Genomic DNA, 26,150 nt, shown 5'->3' on the forward strand with positions numbered 1-26,150 from the left:
CCCTCATATATGTAAAGTAGGGATAGAAGTGGTCAGCGAGGTCACATGACCTAACCATAAAACCCAGGAAGTGTCGTGCGCCGGCCCTTAAAGGGGTTATCCCACCTTTCAATTTTCAGGCAGTCGCATCGCTTTCCCGCTCTTCAACCCGCTCAGTCATGGGGTGTTGTCCTCTGTATTGACTGACAGCGGAATGAGCGCTCTGCAGCTCCTGTGACTCCGCCCACCCTGCCTGCGTGCGCGCTCCCATGTCAGCCATACCTTCTGCCAGCAAGCACCTCATACTCTCCTCCCTTCATCCCCTCTATGTCCCTGTGATCTGTATTGTCCTCCCCTCTGTGATGACATCCCCTCTATGTCCCTGTGATCTGTATTGTCCTCCCCTCTGTGATGACATCCCCTCTACATATGTCCCTCTGCTCCTTTTTGTCCTCCCCTCTGTGATGACATCCATTCTCTGTCCATGTGCTCCACAATGAATTCTCAATTTTTTTTCCATGTGTAACATAATGGCCAGACCTCCACTTCTACCTGTGGACATGTGCAGTGACATTTGACACTGAAACAGGCGATTTTAGGCATCATCGCTTGCACTCTCTCACTTACATAGCAGTGCTGACACTCTCTCACTGCTCCCGGACTTGCAGGCTCTACTCTAGGTTCGCTCTAGTGCTGCACAACAAACAGAGCATGGGCGGCTACGATTCAGAAGCAAGACAACATACTGAAAAAACGCGCATGCGCGGCCGCCGAGCGCCATGCGCGTTCATGGAAGAAAGGCATCCACAGTCTATATCGAGGTTGTTTCGGCCGCCGCGCATGCGCGGCCATTGCTTTGGGCTGGTGAAAGGTGGCCGTAACCAAGGGAGAACACATAACAACAGTGAGGTAACTGGGGGAGGATTATATTGAATATGGTGCAAATTAGGTAAATGATTATATTTAGGAAAATTCACAGTATCGCATTGCAGACTGATTTAAACCTATTCATTTTGATGGGATAACCCCTTTAAGGAAGTGCTGCAAAAAAACAGCAGCAAGCATGCTGTGGCCAGGGCTGAGAGGAAACTGAGAGCAGATCCTCAGAATCACAGCACCTACACAAACAGAGCCCAGAGCTGCAGCGGTGAATGAGAAGCACTGGCCACAGATCACCGCTGACCACGACGCCCGGGACCGCGGTGGTAAGCAGGGGAACAGCGGCTCACAGCAGCCGCTGTTACAAGGTGAGAAAGGATTGTAGTTGTATTGGGCTGTTAATGAGCTAACAAACCTATTGTTTTCTGCTCCCCCACATACACATTTGTTGAGATTTTTTTAATTCAGAGTGATACATCCAAAAAGTAACATTTTACCCACTTAAGTTATTATTCATTTAATTATGTTAAGGGTATTTTATCAGATATTTATTATTTTAATATATTGCTGTTTGGGTGTACTGTTTAATAAAATATTTCATTGATGACCAAATCCCGATATATAATACCCACAATCCACTCTCACAGTGTGAGAAAATGTTTTCTCCCTTCTACTCCATTAACCAGTGATCATCTTTTTTCTTCTCCTACTTCTTAAACCAGCGATCCTCTCCCTTCTGCACCTAATCCATTAACCAGCGATCCTCTCACTTTTGCACCTACTCCATTAACCAGTGATCCTCTCTCTTCTGCATCTACTCCATTAACCAGTGATCCTCTCTCTTCTGCACCTACTCCATTAACCAGTGATCATCTCCCTTCTGCACCTACTCCATTAACCAGTGATCCTCTCCCTTCTGCACCTACTCCATTAACCAGTGATCCTCTCTCTTCTGCATCTACTCCATTAACCAGTGATCCTCTCCCTTCTGCACCTACTCCATTAACCAGTGATCATCTCCCTTCTGCTCCTACTCCATTAATCAGTGATCTTCTCCCTTCTGCTCCTACTCCATTAACCAGTGATCCTCTCCCTTCTGCACCTACTCCATTAATCAGTGATCTTCTCCCTTCTGCTCCTACTCCATTAACCAGTGATCCTCTCCCTTCTGCTCTTACTCCATTTATCAGTGATCTTCTTCCTTCTGCTCCTACTCCATTAACCAGTGATCATCTCCCTTCTGCTCCTACTCCATTAATCAGTGATCTTCTCCCTTCTGCTCCTACTCCATTAACCAGTGATCCTCTCCCTTCTGCACCTACTCCATTAATCAGTGATCCTCTCCCTTCTGCTCCTACTCCATTAATCAGTGATCTTCTCCCTTCTGCTCCTACTCCATTAATCAGTGATCTTCTCCCTTCTGCTCCTACTCCATTAACCAGTGATCCTCTCCCTTCTGCTCTTACTCCATTTATCAGTGATCTTCTTCCTTCTGCTCCTACTCCATTAACCAGTGATCCTCTTCTTTCTGCACCTACTCCATTAACCAGTGATCCTCTCTCTTCTCCTACTTCTTAAACCAGCGATCCTCTCCCTTGTGCTCCTACTCTATTAACTAGCGATCCTCTCTCTTCTGCTCCTACTCCATTAACCAGTGATTCTCTTCCATCTGCTCCTACTACATTAACCATTGATCCTCTCCCTTCTGCCCCCTTTTCATGTTCATGATAGCCCCCCTCCCTCCTTCCCCTTTTTGTCAGGAAACTGCCAATACTCTTCATTGTGCCCCCACTATATGTTCCTGCTAATCTTCTCCTTTCTGCCACCACTTAATCAAATAGCCAAAATTCACCCTGCTATCCCCATTCCATGCAGTTCACCACCTCTCCGCTGCCCCTTCTCATGCTTCTGCTTAGCCTCTCCCTGATGCCTCCCTTTTCATGCACATCATTCCTCTCCATATTGGCCCCTTTATGTGTTCCTGCAGATACTTTCCCTTCTGCTTCCATTTTTATTGCTCACCTTCATTTATTGGTCACCCTTTTAGCCCGATTTATCATTATACTGCCATCAATGTCATGATTTGCTCGCAGTAGGAGAAAATGTATCCGACAAGTTAACCAACAGCTCCATGTGCCATCTGGTGGTTGATGTTACACATTTCAACCTTATTTTTTTAACGTAACATTTATATCACTCGGTGAGTCTTCCCTAACGCGAATATGCATTGTGTTAGCACAAAGCCCATATGTGCGCCAAGTCTACGTCATCTGTATTTAATTTGAAAGGGTTTTCTGAGATTTTTTGGTTGATTCATAGGGGTCCGACACCTGGGACCCCTGCCGATCAGCTGTTTTGAGAAGGCAGCAATGCTCCTGTAAGTGCTGCTCCCTTCTTACAGCTCACCAAGCACAGCGCTGTACATTGTATAGCAGCAGTGCTTGGTATAGCAGCTCAGGCCCATTTACTTGAATAGGGCTGAGCTGATATCGTGATATCCTTGACCTAGGAAAAGCAGGCAGAAGGCAGTGACACTTTTCCTCGAACAGCTGATCAGTGGGGCTTCCGGGTGTCGGACCTCCACCAATCAGATAAAAATAATCATCAGTAAAAAATAACTTGGAAAATCACCTTCAGGCCTCATGCACACGACCGTTGATCGGGTGCGGACCCATTCAATTCAATGGGGCCGCAAAAGATGCGGACAGTACTCCGTGTGCTGTCCGCATCCATTGCTCCGTTCCGAGGCCCCGCAAAAAAATAGAACATGTCCTATTCTTGTCCGTTTTGCGGACAAGAATAAGCATTTCTACAATGGCCGCCCGTTCCGTTCCGCAAATTGCGGAAGGCACATGGGCGGCTTAGGTTTTTTGCGGATCCGCTTTTTTTTGCGGAACGCGGTATGGCATTGTCTCACATCAGCATGTAGAGGAAGTTAATGCAAGGCACTTCCTAATGTATTGTTGTTATCCATATTGCTTCCTTTGCTGGCTGGATTCATTTTTCCACGGAAAAGAGCCAGCAAAAGAAGCAATATGGACAATCAAAATACATTAGTAAGTGGATTTTATTAACTTTCTCTTCATGATAAATGCCACTTACTGAAGTGAGACAACTTATTTAAGTCTCATTGTAATCTATTAAAGCAAAAATGTTATCTGCAAATTTTTGGTTATATTTCCTGAACATGATTATGGCGGCTGCCATCTTGCATGAACTGTTCTTAACAACATTTAGAAAGCATTAAGAAATTGCTTTATTGCAGCCACATGGGCCATAGACACCGTGATCTGGAGGGGACCTAATTTTCTTCTATGGGAGGTTTAATAGGCATGTTCTGTGACCTGTGCAGAGGTCATTGTACAAGAAACAATATATAAGCTTTGATAACCACCTATTGTGAATGGTGGACCCTGTCTTATCTATACATAGGAAGGATTAGAATGACTGATAAGCAGGTAACTGCAGTAAAGTATACTGTACGGACCAAGAAGTGGCGCCTATTATTAGGCTTAGTAGCCAGTGTGAAAACTGCAGGATTTTATGGTTTTTATTTGAATACAGATATTGACATGAAAAATTTTAAATAACATCATCAAAAATTCTTTAAAAAAAAGTGTTAAACAGAAAAACATGATTTAAACATTCTAACATGGGTGGGAAGGTGCAGCTGCCCATGGTACAGAAAAGTTGTAAAGCATGGGGGATTGGCGGCACCATGGCTAATTATGCAGCTGTTTTTTTTTTTTAATAAGATGTGTATCCCTATGACTGCCAGGGTAGGTCCCAGACGCTAGGCCTGGGACTAGTATGACTTTCACAGCGCCTTACCAATCTCTGCCCGTTGTGTCAGGTATGGATCTCCATAGAATGCTGGGACAACATCAAAGGGACTGATGTGGAGAGAGCCCAAGAGGCTAGACATGCAGTGCTGCTGAATGAAGAAGGATTCCTGGTAAAGAGAGTGTGAGCCAGTGGAAAAGTTGATGACGCCACTAGTGCTGGTACCCTCTAAGCAGTATCTGCCTATTGAGACAACATAATAGAGTGTTGGTCAGAGAGGAGTGCAGCAGGATCGGCTATCCTAAGCAAAAATGATTGCCTGGGGCCCAGTACACATAGCCAGGAGACTACCTAGCTGATAAGAGAATATATAGATCAGGTATGGGTCTAGGGGTCCTCAAGAGTCCACTTAGCAGGCTACTAGTTGCCAAGTCCTTATTGCCTGCCCAGTGTTCCATTGCTGGGTCATGTTGATATTTGTAGTTCCTCATTGCCTCCCGTTTATTTATTCATCTCTAGGTTTATTGTATTAAAAGAAATAATTACATCATCTTGTCATCTTTGTTCCCCAGGCATTTACTGATATGTCTCCCAAAAGTCAGCAAAAAGGATCCCTGCAGCATGCCATAACAAAAATGGGCACTGGTGATGTGCAGGGATCAAGTTAAGTATGTTGTACCATGGTTTGTATACCCCCCTGCCCCATCAAATTGCCAGTGCCTTCTTCTCCTGTTTGCATTTGTCGGTAACTGGAGAGGGATAGAGAGAGGCAGCACTTCATAAGAATACAGACTGTTTAGCCCAGAAAGTCACCCATAGATTTCACCCTTTGCAATGCATGGGGTAAAATCAGCAGTAAATCTGCAACAAAAACCATGTTGTGTATTTCTGTACTGGGTGGGGGAAATGCCTGCTGACAATTGATGAACTCTCTTCAAGTTTATAAAAAAAAAAAGTCTACAGCTGCTGAGGTGTGGTTTATCAAGTCCTGCAGCAGCTGACCTGTGTAGTGTGATGTTCTATTTCTAAGTTGTATATTATAAGGTTGGAAGCACTTTTTTTGTCTTCTTCGTTGTTCACCCTGTTGGCCAAATTTTTTATAAACTGCCCTGTGGTCTGATGATAAAACAGCACTCATTAACTGATTGTTTAGTGCTTAGGGTATCATGTGGTCAATGAAAACATTGTACATGTGTGTTTTCATTTGGGTACTTCATCCTTGTGTTTATTGTATTGTTGAGGTATTTGAGATTTTATTTACTAAGTCACAATCTATTTAAATTTTTCTAAAGCTGGTACCAAACCAGAGATATGAGCAGTTAAAGCAGTCACCCCCCCCCCCCTCCCCTTCAGTTTGGAAGAGAATGAGGAAGCAGCTGCAGAGCTGACAGGCTGCAGAAGGAGAAACCGTAAAATTATATAGAAATGTGACGTTATCACTGGAGTGACCCACATAATAAAATTATATTATTTTTACCACACAGTAAACGCCATAAATTCCACAAAATAATGTAAAAATTCCCCCTAAAAATAAAATAATAAGAGTTTTTAATACACTATATATACCCCAAAATGGTTCCTAAAAAAACTAAACTAATCCCGGAAATAAAAAAAAAAACATTTAGAAGAAAAAATTGTTAAGATATGACTTCTAGGGGAAAATATTATTGGTTCTTAAGGCTAAAATGAATTATGTCACTAAGGGGTTAAAAATGCAATAGTGTCCCCTGAGTTGTGCGCCAACAAGATTTACTGCACACACATTACAAATCTACAATGAAAAAGTGACATTTTTGGGAGGGTTTTTCCAAATTTTAACATAACTGTTAAGAGGTTAAAACAAAATAACAACAATATATTTTACTTCTATTTTCCAAATTGTATAGTTCAAAATAAAGATTTTTCACAAATACCCCAAAACCTACTATTGTTTGCATAAACTTGCTGTTGATGTGCAAATTTGCTCTGGGCTTTCACTACAAGCAATGCAAGTTTATCTATTAAAGGGAATGTGTTATCAGAAAATGACCTATTGTTTAAATCATGTTTTTATGTTTAATATATTTTTAAAATTCTATGTCAATATCTATATTAAAACAAAACCCATAAAATCCTGCAGGTTTCCCACTGGCTACTAAGCCTTATAAATAGGCTCCACATCTTGGTCTTTACTAGAGTTGAGCGGACACCTGGATGTTCGGGTTCGACTGGTTCGGCCGAACTTGAGAAAAAAGTTTGAGTTCGGGACCCGAACTTGACCCCCGAACCCCATTGAAGTCAATGGGGACCCAAACTTTTGACCACTAAAATGGCTGTAAAAATGTCATGGAAAGAGCTAGAGGGCTGCAAATGGCATCAAAATGTGGTTAAGAGCATGGCAAGTGCTCTGCAAACAAATGTGGATAGGAAAATGACTTTAACATAAATAGGTAAAAATAAAAAATTATAATCTTGATCTAGGAGGACGAGGTCCATATGGAGTAGGAGGTTGAGGAGGCGGTGGATGTGGCGGTGTAGGTGGAAGCGGCGGTGGAGGAGGAGGTAGCCTACACTGCTTTTTGGTTTTAACTTTTATTTTTAAAATTAGGGTACACCCCAAAACATTGGGAAATATACCCTAAGATAACCCCCTCTAGTCATGCTAAACACGCGTTCAGACAACACACTGGCTGCAGGGCAGGCCAGCACCTCCAAGGGGTAAAGGGCAAGCTCAGGCCATGTGCCCAATTTGGAGACCCAGAAGTTGCATGGGCTGACCCTTGTCAGTCAATTTGTGTAGGCGTGTGCACACTTACTGCCCCACCATGTCGCACGTCCCCGTGATGTTCACAATCCAATTTGATATCTGCTCTATCAACTTTCGATGTTCTTTTATGCGCCTACCATGGTGATCACGGGTGGCGGGGAATCAGGGTTCTAGGCCAGAGAGGGAGCGTGAGAAAGAGAGACCACATCCAAGGGAGGATACATTTTTTTCAAATTTTAAATTATAGCAATTATATGGGAGAAATTATTAAAGCATAAAAGTGTGACAACTTTTCAAGTTTAAGCATTGAATGAAAGGATGTGGCGCGTATTAATTACTTAATAATTTATTAAATTTTATTGGTAGCGGATTTTGTAGCGGCCTTGGTAGCGGCTCAAACAAAAAAAAAACTATATTTACTGCCTTGTCAATGAAACGGGATATAAAGTAACCGAACAAACAGCCAAGATAGAACTGCTTCAAAAATATTTTGCTGATATATATAGTAGTAAGATAAATAAAAACCCAGAACAAATACAACAGTTTTTGGATGGAATTACTACTTCCAGGTTAACAACAGATCAATGTATGTCCCTGGAAGATTCTCTAACCCCTCTAGAAGTGAAGGAGACGCTAATTAGGATAACAAAGAACTAGGCCCCAGGAATGGATGGTATTCCATTTGAGGTGTATGCTCAGTATAAAGAAATATTAATACCAAAACTGTTGGAGATGTGGGAAACCTTGAAACAGATGGGTAAACTGCCAGACTCCCTGCGAGAAGCCTCAATTACACTTATCTTAAAATCTGGCAAGGACCCAGCCTTAATGGATTCATATCATCCTATCTCACTAATCAATACGGACAACAAAATATTAGCTAAGATTTTGGCAACTAGACTTAGGACTGTGGTCCCGTTGCTTGTTCATGAGGATCAATCGGGGTTCATGTTAGGGAAAACCACGACTGAGAATATTATGAGATATTTTTGGGTACCCAGCTTGAACCCACAAATTGCGGATACCGGATGATAGTAACTATAGACTCCTCAAAGGCTTTTGATACGATAGAATGGCCCTTTTTGATCAACACTATGAAGAAAATGGGGTTCGGCGACTGTTTTCTCTCATGGGTTAAGTTACTGTATACTGATATTTCCGCAAGGGTGATAGTAAATGGAGAATACTCGGGTAACATACAAATTGGCAGAGGGGTTAGACAGGGATGCCCCCTCTCCCCTCTGCTATTTGCTATAGCAGTTGAGCCACTTGCGGATATGATTAGGCAAGATACAGAAATTGTGGGGTTTAGGTATGGTACTCATGAGGAAAAAATTGCTTTATATGCGGATGACATTATGTTATTTGTGGGTTCACATGGATCACTCAATAGGATCTTTCAAGTATTTGATCAATACGGTAGACATGCTGGACTCAGCATAAACTGGTCTAAATCAGCTTGTATCCCGATTGACCCTCTGAACAATTTTAGACCGGGAATGTTGGAAATTAAGATGACTAATGAACCTGTCAAATATCTGGGAATTCAGATTACCCCAGATCCTAATGATTATGTCCGACTGAATGTGGTTCCTAAAATTCAGGAATTCAGGAAGAAAATAGAGGTATGGAAAAGACTGTACGTGTCGATTGTGGGTCGCATTTCCTTGGTGAAGATGTGTTTATTACCTGCCCTGAATTATATTCTGTGGAATACACCAAGTGACAATCGCTAAAAGCTACTTTTAAATAATAGCCAGTTTACTAACGGATTTAATATGGCGAGGGAAAAAAACGAGGATAAAGGCACAGATACTGTGTATCCAATAGAAGAAGGGTGGATTATCTGTAGCAGATTTGAAACTTTATTTCATTTCTTGAATTATAGAAAAAATATGATAACATGGAGTAACACGCAAAGCTATAAGAATATAATAGTAGGGATTAATAAAAGACTGGACAAATTAAATATCTTTCAAATAATGGAAGCAGGTATTCTGGCCCAACAGGGATGTAATTATACACCTTTAATTGCGTTGATGGCGAAAAGTTGGAAGACGGTAAAAGAACTATGGTCCCAGACTGGTTTTCATGCGGATACCATATTATGGGACAACATTAACCTGGAAATATGGTATATATAAATTGGGCCAGGTATGGGAAGAGGGGGATATAATCCCCTACGAAGAGCTAAAAAGGAAATACCAATTGAAAAATATAGAATTGAGGTTTTATTACTTACAACTAAAACATGCACTGTATAAGATAGGGAAAGGCACACAAATAATCGTTCTACTGCAGCCTTTGGTTAATATTACTAAATTAATACCAGGTAAGAAACTGGTTTCAAGAATATACCAATATCTGTCGCACCAAAAGAACAACAGAAGAGCAGTTGACAATCTAAAGCATAAATGGCAGGGTGCCTTGAATCCCCAACGGGAAGATTTTTGGGAATCGGCTATACAGGCAAAGAACAGGGTCTCAAGGAATTTTTCCTATAGAATAACCCAATTTAATATATTGTGTCGCCTCTACTACTCTCCCAAGAAGTTAATGAAGTGTTATAAATCTAAAGTTTTTACTTGTCAAAATGTGGAGAGATAGGAGTGGACGATATACTGTACATATATTATGCACATGTGTAAAAATTCAAGATTATTGGATAAAGATTATTGATAAAATAGAGGAATACCACCGGTTTATAGTGCGTAGGCACTTCCAGGAATGTATTTTAGGGGTGATGGATGGAGTGGAGGCCCCCCCAACATAGAGAGATAGCAATTTCAAGACAGGAAATGTATAGTTGGGCACTGGGGGGAGGAGTGCTGTTCCCACGGTTAAAGAATGGGAGAACCTCACTAGAGTGTCATTGGCCAGAGAGGAATTCCATTTGGTTGGGATTAAGAAAAAACACAGATTTGCCAGGTTATGGCAGAAATGGCTAATTAAAAACTGAGGTCCGATGAGGGAGAGCGGGGCGTGGGGGGAGGGGGGGTGCTCGGCATGCGGGCTGGGGGGCTCGGTATGTGGGGGGGGCTCGGGATGTGGAGGGGGGGTTCAGGATGGGGGGGCTCGGGATGGGGGGGGAGAGAAGGGAATATTATATAATTTTTTATTTTTATTTTCCTCTCGAACAACTGGCACGTTAAGGGTGGGTGGTTGGGGAATTATATGCAATGTAAGAATAAGATGATTGTTGAACAACTTTGTAATGGTTGGAAAAATGTAATAAAGATTTATTTATAAAAAAAGATATATATTTTTTCCCAAAATGGCTGTATTTCAAATGCCTGAATCAAACCCCTGTATGTAAAAAGAGTGTATCTCACAATGACATATGCAGCAAAGTCTGCCAAATAAACTTTTTTGGCCCAAACGGGTGTTTGTTTAATAACTCAATATGGCAGCAGTATATAACCCAGGAATTTCAAACCTGCTTATGCTTCAAGGCCTGAAATATTGTGTATTTTGCCCTAAAAAGGGTGTTTCATTAACCACTATAGGACCGCCGTACGCAGGATTGCGTCCTGGCGGCGGCCCTGTTATTCCTCCTGGACGCGCCGCGCATCGTGGGCCGGCAAAAGTTAAAGGACAATTTCGTCATCAGCCTGCCAGCCAATGATCGTCGCTGGCAGGTTGATGATTTTCAAAAAATCGAATCAGAAGCCATCTAGCACATTATATTTATAAATATAATGTGTTAAATGGCTTCTCTGCTGGTCCTTTTCGTCGGTTGGTTCCAGCAGAGGAGCAGACATCACAGTGAGTACACCCAACACTAAACTTAGCCCCCAGATCACCCTCCATCACCCCAATTAACCCCTTGATCGCCCCTGTCAATCACCTAGTGAAAGGGAAAAAAGTGATCAGTGTAAACTGTCACTTTTTTTTTTTTCACTGGTATTGACTGATAGTTTTAGGATAGTTTAGGCCCCTTGGTTAGGTAGTTAGCGATCATTTAGCGCCCAGCCCACCACACCGCAGTCACTGATTTGCTGATTAGCATATCGCTAATCAGCATTTGTACTGTTATAGTATCTGTAAGTGATCAGAACTGATCACAGTCATATCTATAATAGTATTAGTGTCACCTTAGTTCGCCCTCCACCCAAAACGCAGTGTTTGCCCGATCAGGCCTGATCGGTCGCCCACACGTGCGTTCACCCACGCCCGCCCCGCCGCAGTGACAAAAAAAAATTTTTTTTTTTGATCACTGTACAGTCACTTTAAATCTGTTTTGATATTTTTTATCAATCACAGCGGCTTCGCTTGCCTCCCATTTGTAAGACAGGCTTGCTTTTTTTCTTGGGTAGTCTCAGGGAATACCCCCTAAATTTAGTTGACCAAATGGCAAACAAGGGGTATTCTTCTGAAGAGGCCTACAGGATTCTGACCCAGTCGGATGAGGAATAGGAACCCTCATCTGACGAATCCAGCGGGTCAGAATATGAACCTGTAGAAAGCAGTGGCAGTCTGACCCAAAGTTCGGACGAGGAGGTTGAGGTCCCTGATACCACCAGGTGTACCAGGCCCTGTTTTGCTACACCACAGGTTGCGCAGGATCCGCTTCAAGGGCAGCAGAGTAGGGCTGGCGCTGTCGGATTACGTGGTGAGGCATACACCAGCAGCGCAGCCCATCCTGGACCTAGTACCAGCAATGCCGTACAACATGGTGAAGTGGCGAGCACCAGAAGGGCAGTTGAAGCTGGTACGGTGGCACGTGCATTAGTTACCCCGTCGCAGCCACCGCACAGACAGGCCCGTAGAGCCCCTAGAGTCCCTGAGGTGCTGGCAAACCCTGATTGGCAGCCCCCAACTTCAGCCGCACCTGTAGTTCCCCCTTTCACCGCCCAGTCTGGAGTTCGGGTTGAGACAGCTCAGATCGGTTCGGCACTGGAGTTTTTTGAGCTGTTCTTGACTGCGGAGCTCTTGGACTTAGTTGTGGCAGACACAAACCGATATGCCACTGAATTTATAGCCACCAACCCGGGAAGCTTTTATGCCCAGTCTTTCCGGTGGAAACCCGTCCAAGTTTCCGAATTAATTTTTTTTTGGGCCTTCTCCTCAACATGGGCTTAACCAAAAAGCATGAATTGCGGTCATATTGGTCCACGAACCCAATTCATCACATGCCCATGCTCTCTGCTGCCATGTCTAGGACACAATTTTAGACCATCCTGCGTTTCCTGCACTTTAGCGACAACAGCACCTCTCGTCCCAGAGGCCACCCAGCTTTTGACCGGCTCCTCATAGACCACTTCAACACCAAATTTGCAGATTTGTATACCCCTGAGCAAAACATCTGCGTAGACGAGTCCCTAATACATTTACCGGGCGCCTTGGCTTCAAACAATACATCCCAAGCAAGCGCGCGTATGGGGTCAAATTGTATAAGCTCTGTGAAAGGGCCACAGGCTATACCCACAAATTTCGGATCTATGTGGGTAAAGATCAGACCCTGGAGCCGGTCGGTTGCGCTGACTACCTGGGGAGCAGTGGGAAGACGGTCTGGGACTTGGTGTCACCCTTATTTGGCAAGGGGTACCATCTTTATGTGGACAATTTCTACACAAGTGTGCCCCTCTTCAGGCATTTGTTCCTAGAACAGATTGGCTGCTGTGGCACCGCGCGACCTAGTCGCCGGGGCTTCCCCCAACGGCTCGTTACCACCCGTCTTGCAAGGGGAGAGAGGGCTGCCTTGTGTAACGAAGAACTGCTCGCGGTGAAATGGAGAGACAAGCGTGACATTTACATGCTCTCCTCCATTCACGCAGACACGTCAATACAAATAGAACGAGCAACCAGTGTCATTGAAAAGCCCCTCTCTGTCCACGACTATAATTTGCTCATGGGAGGGGTGGACTTTAATGACCAGATGTTGGCTCCTTATTTAGTGTCCCGCCGCACCAGACGCTGGTATAAGAAGGTGTCTGTATATCAAAAAAATGTTGTGTCTGTAGGAGTGGAATAAGGCGTGACACCCGCTATTTCTGTCCTGACTGCCCTGACCACCCTACCCTATGCTTCGGGGAGTGTTTCCGGAAGTACCACACACAGGTACACTTAGCATAGGGATTGTGTTTCACAGGACAGGCACACAGGGCTATTAGGGCCCTTTCACTCACAGCTGCTGCAAACCTTTCCTTTCACCTGGGACAAAGTGCATAATGTATTTCGCCACATCTCTGGGCGATTTGCGCTTTCCACATTGTCCCATGGGGAAGGAGAGGTTTGTCCTATAAAAGGTAAAAAAAAAAATGTAAAAAATCACCGGTAAGCAAAAAAGTTAATGTTCTGGTCAAAAAGTTAAATAAAGTTTATATGTTCCGTTCAAATGTTATTATAAAGTTAATAAATTTATTGCGTTGCGGCCTGTTTTTTTTTTTTTTACCTTCTAGGTGGACCAACCGATCAACCAGCTGCAGCACTGATGTGCATTCTGACAGAAGCATTGCGCTGCTGTCAGATTACACAAAAGTTGGTGTATGTGGCGCTGCAAGACGAGATTTCTCCTCTGCAGTAAAAGATACGTTTGCCGAGGCATATGAGCTGAGGGGGAGGTGCTGTTCATATACTTTGGCAAACACTTTGTATATAAAAAAATAAATAAAAATCCTGGCAATGATTTATTCATCCACATCGATTGATGTGAATGGAGAAATCGGGTGGGTTTGGATGTTGGGCGGAGCTCCTATGTCCTGGCACACGCCTTTCCCCTCCTTTTTTTTTTTTTTGGCAGAGATTTTTTCATCCGCATTGATCAATGCGAATGAATAAATCTCTGCCGTTCATTTTTTCTTTCAGCCCAGAGGCTGAACGAAAAAAATATATATCATTATCCGTATGCTCAATATAAGGAGAATAGCAGAAACTCCTAATGCTGGCCATACATGTAATGATTGCGGAGACCCTCAAATGCCAGGGCAGTACAAACACCCCACGAATGACCCCATTTTGGAAAGAAAACACCCCAAGGTATTCGCTGAGGGGCATATTGAGTCCATGAAAGATTGAAATTTTTGTCCCAAGTTAGCGGAGAGGGAGACTTTGTGATAAAAAAATATTTAAAAAAAATACCGCTAACTTGTGCAAAAAAAAATAATCTTCTATGAACTCGCCATGCCCCTCATGGATATCTTGGGGTGTCTTCTTTCCAAAATGGGGTCACATGTGGGGTATTTATACTGCCCTGGCATTTTAGGGGCCCTAAAGCGTGAGAGGAAGTCTGGGATCCAAATGTCTAAAAATGCCCTCCTAAAAGGAATTTGGGCCCCTTTGCGCATCTCGGCTGCAAAAAAGTGTCACACGTGGTATCGCGGTACTCAGGAGAAGTTGGGCAATGTGTTTTGGGGTGTCATTTTACATATACCCATTATGGGTGAGAGAAATATCTCGGTCAAATGCCAACTTTGTATAAAAAAATGGGAAAAGTTGTCTTTTGCCGAGATATTTCTCTCACCCCGCATGGGTATATGTAAAAATACACCCCAAAACACATTGCCCAACTTCTCCTGAGTACGGCAATACCACATGTGTGACACTTTTTTGCAGCCTAGGTGGGCAAAGGGGCCCACATTCCAAAGAGCACCTTTAGGATTTCACAGGGCATTATTTACACATTTTTATTTCAAACTACTTCTCACGCATTAGGGCCCCTAAAATGCCAGGGCAGTATAACTACCCCACAAGTGACCCCATTTTGGAAAGAAGACACCCCAAGGTATTTCGTGATGGGCATAATGAGTTCATAGAAGTTTTTATTTTTTGTCACAAGTTATTGGAATATGAGACTTTGTAAGAAAAAAAAAAAATCATCATTTTCCGCTAACTTGTGACAAAAAATAAAAAGTTTTATGAACTCACTATGCCCATCAGCGAATACCTTAGGGTGTCTACTTTCTGAAATGGGGTCATTTGTGGGGTTTTTCTACTGTCTGGGCATTGTAGAACCTCAGGAAACATGACAGGTGCTCAGAAAGTCAGAGCTGCTTCAAAAAGCGGAAATTCACATTTTTGTACTATAGTTTGTAAACGCTATAACTTTTACCCAAACTATTTTTTTTTTTACCCAAACATTTTTTTTTATCAATGACATGTAGAACAATAAATGTAGAGAAAAATTTATATATAGATGTAGTTTTTTTTAAAAAATTTTACAACTGAAATTGAAAAATGTCATTTGTTTTCAAAAATTTCGGTAAATTTCGATTAATAACAAAAAAAGTAAAATTGTCAGCAGCAATGAAATACCACCAAATGAAAGCTCTATTAGTGAGAAGAAAAGGAGGCAAAATTCATTTGGGTGGTAAGTTGTATGACTGAGCAATAAACTGTGAAAGTAGTGTAGTGCAGAATTGTAAAAAGTTGTCTGGTCATTAAGGGTGTTTAAGCTAGGGGAGCTGAGGTGGTTAATGAAAGAATACAGGGAGTGCAGAATTATTAGGCAAATGAGTATTTTGACCACATCATCCTCTTTATGCATGTTGTCTTACTCCAAGCTGTATAGGCTCGAAAGCCTACTACCAATTAAGCATATTAGGTGATGTGCATCTCTGTAATGAGAAGGGGTGTGGTCTAATGACATCAACACCCTATATTAGGTGTGCATAATTATTAGGCAACTTCCTTTCCTTTGGCAAAATGGGTCAAAAGAAGGACTTGACAGGCTCAGAAAAGTAAAAAATAGTGAGATATCTTGCAGAGGGATGCAGCACTCTTAAAATTGCAAAGCTTCTGAAGCGTGATCATCGAACAATCAAGCGTTTCATTCAAAATAGTCAACAGGGTCGCAAGGAGCGTGTGGAAAAACCAAGGCGCAAAATAAGTGCCCATGAACTGAGAAAAGTCAAGCGTGCAGCTGCCAAGATGCCACTTGCCACCAGTTTGGCCATATTTCAGAGCTGCAACATCACTGGAGTGCCCAAAAGCACAAGGTGTGCAATACTCAGAGACATGGCCAAGGTAAGAAAGGCTGAAAGATGACCACCACTGAACAAGACACACAAGCTGAAACGTCAAGACTGGGCCAAGAAATATCTCAAGACTGATTTTTCTAAGGTTTTATGGACTGATGAAATGAGAGTGAGTCTTGATGGGCCAGATGGATGGGCCCGTGGCTGGATTGGTAAAGGGCAGAGAGCTCCAGTCCGACTCAGACGCCAGCAAGGTGGAGGTGGAGTACTGGTTTGGGCTGGTATCATCAAAGATGAGCTTGTGGGGCCTTTTCGGGTTGAGGATGGAGTCAAGCTCAACTCCCAGTCCTACTGCCAGTTTCTGGAAGACACCTTCTTCAAGCAGTGGTACAGGAAGAAGTCTGCATCCTTTAAGAAAAACATGATTTTCATGCAGGACAATGCTCCATCACACCCGTCCAAGTACTCCACAGCGTGGCTGGCAAGAAAGGGTATAAAAGAAGAAAATCTAATGACATGGCCTCCTTGTTCACCTGATCTGAACCCCATTGAGAACCTGTGGTCCATCATCAAATGTGAGATTTACAAGGAGGGAAAACAGTACACCTCTCTGAACAGTGTCTGGGAGGCTGTGGTTGCTGCTGCACACAATGTTGATGGTGAACAGATCAAAACACTGACAGAATCCATGGATGGCAGGCTTTTGAGTGTCCTTGCAAAGAAAGGTGGCTATATTGGTCACGGATTTGTTTTTGTTTTGTTTTTGAATGTCAGAAATGTATATTTGTGAATGTTGAGATGTTATATTGGTTTCACTGGTAAAAATAAATAATTGAAATGGGTATATATTTGTTTTTTGTTAAGTTGCCTAATAATTATGCACAGTAATAGTCACCTGCACACACAGATATCCCCCTAAAATAGCTAAAACTAAAAACAAACTAAAAACTACTTCCAAAAATATTCAGCTTTGATATTAATGAGTTTTTTGGGTTCATTGAGAACATGGTTGTTGTTCAATAATAAAATTAATCCTCAAAAATACAACTTGCCTAATAATTCTGCACTCCCTGTGTAAGCCCTGTTTATACAAGGTGTATCTCACACGGCCTGACCAACTGTAGGCCTGAATTAACCACTTAAGGACCACAGGTTTATACCCCCCTAAAGACCAGGCCCTTTTTTACAAATCGGCACTCCACAACTTTAGCGGTTTATTGCTCGGTCATGCAACTTACCACCCAAATGAATTTTACCTCCTTTTCTTCTCACTAATAGAGCTTTCATTTGGTGGTATTTCATTGCTGGTGACATTTTTACTTTTTTTGTTATTAATCGAAATTTAACGATTTTTTTGCAAAAAAATGACATTTTTCACTTTCAGTTGTAAAATTTTGCAAAAAAAACGAGATCCATATATAAATTTTGCTCTAAATTTATTGTTCTACATGTCTTTCATAAAAAAAAAAATGTTTGGGTAAAAAAAAAATTGTTTGGGTAAAAGTTATAGCGTTTACAAACTATGGTACAAAAATGTGAATTTCCGCTTTTTGAAGCAGCTCTGACTTTCTGAGCACCTGTCATGTTTCCTGAGGTTCTACAATGGCCAGACAGTACAAACACCCCACAAATGACCCCATTTCGGAAAGTAGACACCCTAAGGTATTCGCTGATGGGCATAGTGAGTTCATAGAACTTTTTATTTTTTGTCACAAGTTAGCGGAAAATGATGATTTTTTTTTTTTGATTTTTTTTTTCTTACAAAGTCTCATATTCCACTAACTTCTGACAAAAAATAAAAGCTTCCATGAACTCACTATGCCCATCATCAAATACCTTGGGATGTCTTCTTTCCAAAATGGGGTCACTTGTGGGGTAGTTATACTGCCCTGGCATTCTAGGGGCCCAAATGTGTGGTAAGGAGTTTGAAATCAAATTCTGTAAAAAATGGCTGGTGAAATCCGAAAGGTGCTCTTTGGAATGTGGGCCCCTTTGCCCACCTAGGCTGCAAAAAAGTGTCACACATGTGGTATCTCCGTATTCAGGAGAAGTTGGGGAATGTGTTTTGGGGTGTCATTTTACATATACCCATGCTGGGTGAGAGAAATATCTTGGCAAAAGACAACTTTGTATAAAAAAATGGGAAAAGTTGTCTTTTGCCAAGATATTTCTCTCACCCAGCATGGGAATATGTAAAATGACACCCCAAAACACATTCCTCAACTTCTCCTGAATACAGAGATACCAGATGTGTGACACTTTTTTGCAGCCTAGGTGGGCAAAGGGGCCCACATTCCAAAGAGCACCTTTCGGATTTCAATGGTCATTTTTTACAGAATTTGATTTCAAACTCCTTACCACACATTTGGGCCCCTAGAATGCCAGGGCAGTATAACTACCCCACAAGTGACCCCATTTTGGAAAGAAGACACCCCAAGGTATTCGCTGATGGGCATAGTGAGTTCATGGAAGTTTTTATTTTTTGTCACAAGTTAGTGGAATATGAGACTTTGTAAGAAAATAAATAAATAAAAAAAAAATCATCATTTTCCACTAACTTGTGACAAAAAATAAAAACTTCCATGAACTCACTATGCCCATCAGCGAATACCTTGGGATGTCTTCTTTCCAAAATGAGGTCACTTGTGGGGTAGTTATACTGCCCTGGCATTTTCCAGGGGCCCTAATGTGTGGTAAGTAGGTAAATGACATGTGAAATCCTAAAGGTGCTCTTTGGAATATGGGCCCCTTTGCCCACCTAGGCTGCAAAAAAGTGTCACACATGTGGTATCGCCGTATTCAGGAGAAGTTGGGGAATGTGTTTTGGGGTGTCATTTTACATATACCCATGCTGGGTGAGAGAAATATCTTGGCAAAAGACAACTTTTCCCATTTTTTTATACAAAGTTGGCATTTGACCAAGATATTTCTCACCCAGCATGGGTATATGTAAAATGACACCCCAAAACACATTCCCCAACTTCTCCTGAGTACGGCGATACCAGATGTGTGACACTTTTTTTGCAGCCTAGATGCGCAAAGGTGCCCAAATTCCTTTTAGGAGGGCATTTTTAGACATTTGGATACCAGACTTCTTCTCACGCTTTGGGGCCCCTAGAATGCCAGGGCAGTATAAATACCCCACATGTGACCCCATTTTGGAAAGAAGACACCCCAAGGTATTCAATGAGGGGCATGGAGAGTTCATAGAAATTTATTTTTTTTGGCACAAGTTAGCGGAAATTGATATTTTTTATTTTTTTCTCACAAAGTCTCCCTTTCCGCTAACTTGGGACAAAAATTTCAATCTTTCATGGACTCAATATGCCCCTCACGGAATACCTGGGGGTGTCTTCTTTCCGAAATGGGGTCACATGTGGGGTATTTATACTGCCCTGGCATTCTAGGGGCCCTAAAGCGTGAGAAGAAGTCTGGAATATAAATGTCTAAAAATTTTTACGCATTTGGATACCGTGAGGGGTATGGTGAGTTCATGTGAGATTTAATTTTTTGACACAAGTTAGTGGAATATGAGACTTTGTAAGAAAAAAAAAAATAATATTTCCGCTAACTTGGGCCAAAAAAATGTCTGAATGGAGCCTGACAGGGGGGTGATCAATGACAGGGGGGGGTGATCAATGACAGGGGGGGTGATCAGGGAGTCTATATGGGGTGATCACCCCCCTGTCATTGATCACCCCCCTATAAGGCTCCATTCAGATGTCCGTATGTGTTTTGCGGATCCGATCCATCTATCAGTGGATCCGTAAAAATCATGCGGACGTCTGAATGGAGCTTTACAGGGGTGTGATCAATGACAGGGGGGTAATCAATGACAGGGGGGTGATCAGGGAGTCTATATGGGGTGATCACCACAGTCATTGATCACGCCCCTGTAAGGCTCCATTCAGACATCCGTGTGCGTTTTGCGGATCCGATCCATCTATCAGTGGATCCGTAAAAATCATGCGGACGTCTGAATGGAGCTTTACAGGGGTGTGATCAATGACAGGGGGGTAATCAATGACAGGGGGGTGATCAGGGAGTCTATATGGGGTGATCACCACAGTCATTGATCACGCCCCTGTAAGGCTCCATTCAGACGTCCGTGTGCGTTTTGCGGATCCGATCCATCTATCAGTGGATCCGTAAAAATCATGCGGACGTCTGAATGGAGCTTTACAGCGGTGTGATCAATGACAGGGGGGTAATCAATGACAGGGGGGTAATCAATGACAGGGGGGTGATCAGGGAGTCTATATGGGGTGATCAGGGGCTAATAAGGGGTTAATAAGTGACGGGGGGGGGGTGTAGTGTAGTGTAGTGGTGCTTGGTGCTACTTTGCTGAGCTACCTGTGTCCTCTGGTGGTCGATCCAAACAAAGGGGACCACCAGAGGACCAGGTAGCAGGTATATTAGACGCTGTTATCAAAACAGCGTCTGATATACCTTTCAGGGGTTAAAAAAAACACATCTCCAGCCTGCCAGCGAACGATCGCCGCTGGCAGGCTGGAGATCCACTCTCTTACCTTCCGTTCCTGTGAGCGCGCGCGCCTGTGTGCGCGCGTTCACAGGAAATCTCGGCTCACGCGAGATGACGCCTATTGGCGTTAGCGTAGCCTGGGGGAGCCGCCGCAATGACGCCTTTCGGCGTTACAGTTGCGGCAAGAGGTTAAAGATTTCTTTGCCCAAAATGGATGTATTTCAAATGCCTGAATCAAACCCCTGTATGTAAAGGGTGTATCTCACATGGCCTGAACCAGTGTAGGCCTGAATTAAAGATTTCTTTGCCCAAAATGGCTGTATTTCAAATGCCTGAATCAAACCCCTGTATGTAAAGGGTGTATCTCACACGGCCTGAACCACTGTAGGCCTGAATTGAATATTGGTTCACCAAATGGCGGTATTTCAAATCTCTGAATCTAACACAAATGTATTAAGGGTGTATCTCACAATGACATATGCAGCAAAGGCTGCCAAATAAACTTTTTTTGCCCACACGGGTGTTTGTTTATTAATTCAATATGGCAGCAGTATATAACCCAGGAATTTCAAACGTGCTTATGCTGCAAGGCCTGAAATATTGTGTATTTTTCCCCAAAAAGGGTGTTTTATTAATGAAAGAATATAAGCACTGTATATACAGGGTGTATCTCACACGGCCTGACCCACAGTAGGCCTGAATTAAATATTGGTGCACCAAATGGCGGTATTTCAAATCTCTGAATCTAACCCAAATGTATTAAGGGTGTATCTCACAATGACATCTGCATCAAAGGCTGCCAACAATTATTTTTTTTGCCCAAACAAGTGTTTGTTTAACAACTGAATTTGACGTCAGTATATAAGCCTGTAATTTCACACGTGCTGATGCTGCAAGGCCTGAAAATAGTGGTTGTTGGCAAAAAAGTGTGTTTTTAAAACCCCAGAAAATGATGGGTGTATTTCTAGCTTAAATTGCACACTGACTAATCCAGCTGTTGTATATTGCCAATAAAGTGGTTTTTTTTGGTAACAGAATATGAAAGCTGTATATATTAAACTTGAATTTAACACTTGCAGATCAGGAAAATACAGTTTTTTTGCAAAAAAGTGTGTTTTTAAAACCCCAGAAAATGATGGCTGTATTTCTAGCTTAAATTGCACACTGACTGATCCAGATGTTGTATATTGCCCAAAAATTTTTGATTTTCAATGTCCCAAAAGCTCAGATTCAGTGTTGGTGCACTGAGCTTGCATAAAATGGTCACTGGGCTCAGGGCAGGATAAAAAAAATTGTGCCCTGCACCCACAAAACACAATGTATATAGCTGAGTTAGATTCTGATTTTGAGAAAAGAGTCACTCCTATTCTCTCCCTGAAATCACCAGCAGCATCCTCTCCCTACACTAAGCACAACAGAGTGACGTGCAGCGCTACGTGACTCCAGCTTATATATAGGCTGGGTCACATGCTACACTGGCCAATCACAGCCATGCCATTAGTAGGCTGCTCTGCAGCTTTTCAAAAAGCGCCAAGAAAGCGCCGAACACTGAACCTGAACCCGAACTTTTACTAAAATGTTCGGGTCCGGGGTCCAAAAATCCTAAAGTTCGGTACGAACCCGAACTTTACAGTTCGGGTACGCTCAACCCTAGTCTTTACATATCATTGTACTGTAGTTACATGCTTATCTGTCGTTATAATCCTGTCTGTAATGATATCTCCACTATGTATAGATAAGACAGGATCTACCATTTACAATAGCATTTACAAAAGCTAATCTTTTCTTTCTTTGTAGAAGAACCCCTGCACAGGCCAAAGAGCATGCCTAGGAAACTCCCATAGAAGACAATTAGGTCCCCTCCAGACCACTGTGTCTATGGTCCCTGTGGCTGAATTTTCTTAATGCTTTCTAAATGTTGTTAAGAACAGCTCAGGCAAGATGGAAGCCCCCATAATCATGTTCAGGAAATATAACTAAAACGTCTCTAGTCAGAAAACAAAATGAGATAAAAAGGATATGTGTTGCTATCTGGTTTTAACTGGCAGATAACATTTTTGGTGATTTTAATAGATCGTAATGAGACTTAAAGGGGTTGTTGCTGGCTTGTTTTGCAGGTCACAGAGCATGGCTATGAAACCTCCCATAGAAGTCATTGAGGTCCCCTACAGACCACTGTGTCTATGGCCCATGTGGCTGCCGTAAAGCAATTTTCTTAATGTTTTCTAAATGCTGTTAAGAACATCTCAGGCAAGATGGCAGACACCATAATCATGTTCAGGAAATAGAATAAAAAAAATCTGTAATCAGAAAATAATAACAGACTAGAAAAATGGATATGTGTTGCTGTCTGGTTTTAACTGGCAGATAAACTTTTTTAGTGACACCCTTTCAAGATTGGGTAATTTTCAAACTGTGATGTCATGAGTGACAGCAGCATGAAGTATTGGAGTGGTAGCACTGAAATGGAGGTGATTTGGAATAGTGAGCTTAACAATATCTTCACTGGCTTACAAAATTAAGCCAGACAGAATGTTGATCCAGAGATCTGTCAGATTACTGCTAGGGGCCAGGAAGACATTTGTTGATCTTTTTTGAGAATTGGGTCTCTGCCATTTAAAGAGTGAATTTTGCCTTAGTCTGTATTAACTGAGGTTTGTATATGTAAAAAAAAGTTCTACTTTATAGACTTAGGGGGTAATTTTATTAAAACCGACGTTTTAGATGCTGGTCTTAATAAAGCCCCTGCCCTGGTGGTGGATCGCTGAAGTTATACAGAGACACCGGCCTCTACATAACTTTAGCGCATCCAGCGCCCCTTCTAAATGTAAGACAGCTTCCCAGCTGACTTACATTGAGACCATTTTCTATGCCTAAAACATGCATAGAAAATGATGAATGAGACGGGCCTACCGGCCTGTCCCCTTTCCCGCCCATGCCACCCCCACTCTTTTAGCGGGTTGCAGGCGTATTTAAGTTTTTTAAATGTACCCCTTAAGGTCTTTTTTTCAACTTACGAACTGTGCAACAATGTATGGATGAGTTTGCATATACACTACTTAAGTTGCTAAAAATTATTTTTAGAAAAAGTATTGCCCAACATCTTTATCTTCCATTACAAAGTACATACCTTTTATTTTATCTTTATGATTTATTTCAACATGTTCTAAAACAAAGTTTCTTCCCAACTGCAGGCTGCATCTTTTGGAAAATGTTTTCTAGAATCATATTCACCTTCCGATTTTGTAACAATGTGTCATGATCTCCGTGTACTCAACGCAATCAATGAATACCAGATTGGCATACCTTTGACCATTGTACAGTATCCTTTTTAGTTTTGAATGTACTAAGAAATTTTTCTTTGTAATCCTGTTTGTCCACCAAGATATTCATTCTTGTTAAGAACGCATAGAATGGCATATCTACTACATTTCTTATAACTATAAGAACTACAATTTCAAAAGTATAAATTACAGATGTTCAAAGTTTTCAAACCCTTTAGAATTTTCTTTTTCTGCATAAATAAAATTTCACCAGATTTTAGGGATAACCTAAATAACAAATTAGTCAAACATATTAGACTTGGTCATTTATTTGTTTAGGAAAATTATCCTATATCACATGTCTGAGCGGCAAAAGTATCTGAATCTTTGAGTTCAGTATCTGGTGTGACCCTCTTGTGCAGCAATAATTGCAACTTAATGTTTCCATTAATTGTTGATTGTCCTGCACATTGGTTTGGAGGAATTGTAGCCCATTCCTCCATACAAAAAAATAAAAGTTTCATCTCTGTTATGTTGCTGGGTTTCCTCCCATTAACTACTGGCTTCAGGTCATTCCACAACATTTCCATTGGATTAAAGGGGTTTTCCCATCTCAGACAATGGGGGCATATTGCTAGGATATGCCCCCATTGTCTGATAGGTGCAGGTCCCACCTCTGGATCCGGCATTCCGACAAATGTTCAGGATTTTGGGCTGGAGAGAAAAATGCAGCAGTCCAAATACCGTAAAAAGACTCAACTGAAGACATCCTGATGCATCCTGAACGGATTGCTTTCCATTCAGAATGCATTAGGATAAAACTGATCAGTTTGTTTCCGGTATTGAGCCCCTAGGACGGAACTCAATACCGGAACATTTTGACGCAAGCGTGAAAGTACCCTTACAGAGATGTTGCTTTAACAACTGCCTCATTAACTTACATAATATAGCATGGAAGAGCAACATTACCAAAATACATTTAGTGATACCTCTACACAATCTGGAATAAAGAAATGTTAACTTTGGCGGGGAGTCTGAATCCTTATAAGGAATCTGCCTATCACTGACTTTTAATTTATTTTACTTATATAGAATGACATGTTCCTCAGGGCTTTAAAGACATTATCTTCCCTTGCTGTCCCCAGTTTAGCTTACACTATGTTCCCTGTATGGCTTGGGACTATAAAACATTATTTTATATATGGGAATGTAGCCAGCTTACCTGTATTTTGTCCAAGGATTGAAGATGTACGGGGCACACTTGTGTGCAGCAGAAACTAATAATAGAAAGGCAGAGTGGTCCAGCATTCATTAAGATAGAGCTTTATAATTGTAAAATTATTACATGCAATTACAAATAGCCAAATAATGCTTATCTGTTTTAGACTTTTCTAAACTTTCTTTACTCATCGCTATGCGTATATGAGTAAGGACAGTTTATATGTCCGAAATGTGTATGCGTCATTTGGCTGTCTGCAACTGCAGAATTTTTGCAATTACCTGAATAAAGCTTCAAGTTTTTGATGCATTTTTTGTGCCAAAGTCAGAAGTATGTATGTGTTACTACCCTGTTTTTTCTTTTTGGGAATTTTGATTGAATAGCTGATATTTGAGCTACCCATAGGTAATGTTGAGAATGAAGACTGAATATTGGTACTTGGTAAATTTGGTATTATCCTTTACATTTCTGCAGATACAAACAACTCACTGTCCCAGTCCTTCTAGACAGGTATTGTTTTTTCTCAATGCTATTCATGTATGATGTTAGTAATTTATTTCCTATAGGTCAATTGTAATTAAGTGTGACAACGTGTTGGCTTAATTTTGTATAAGCAGCAAAGGTCAAAGCATAAGTTTTCTGTTTTATCAACATGTTAAGCAGGTGGTAGTTGTGCAATGGCGTGATGATTGGTATAGTGCCTTGCAAAAGTATTCACCCCCCTTGACTTTTTTAAGTTCAATGTTTTGTTAATATGAATTTTATGTGATGGATCAGAACACAATAGTCTAAGTTGGTGAATCGAAATGAGAAAAATATATACAAACCGGATTCCCAAAAAGTTGGGACACTAAACAAATTGTGAATAAAAACTGAATGCAAT

General features: G+C 41.8%; 1 protein-coding gene across 3 annotated transcripts in view; it reads left to right on the top strand.

Moving 5' to 3' along the window:
* Positions 1-26,150, top strand: part of VPS16 (VPS16 core subunit of CORVET and HOPS complexes) — a 558,269-nt gene that overhangs the window by 272,220 nt on the left and 259,899 nt on the right. For all 3 annotated transcript variants that reach the window (XM_040439647.1, XM_040439649.1, XM_040439648.1), the window contains exons 13-14: positions 23,980-24,107; positions 25,742-25,777. In XM_040439647.1, coding sequence (XP_040295581.1) covers positions 23,980-24,107; positions 25,742-25,777 — 164 coding nt within the window. The remainder of the gene's footprint in view (positions 1-23,979; positions 24,108-25,741; positions 25,778-26,150) is intronic.

The sequence above is a fragment of the Bufo bufo genome, chromosome 7 (assembly GCF_905171765.1).
Source record: "Bufo bufo chromosome 7, aBufBuf1.1, whole genome shotgun sequence".
NCBI lineage: Eukaryota > Metazoa > Chordata > Amphibia > Anura > Bufonidae > Bufo > Bufo bufo.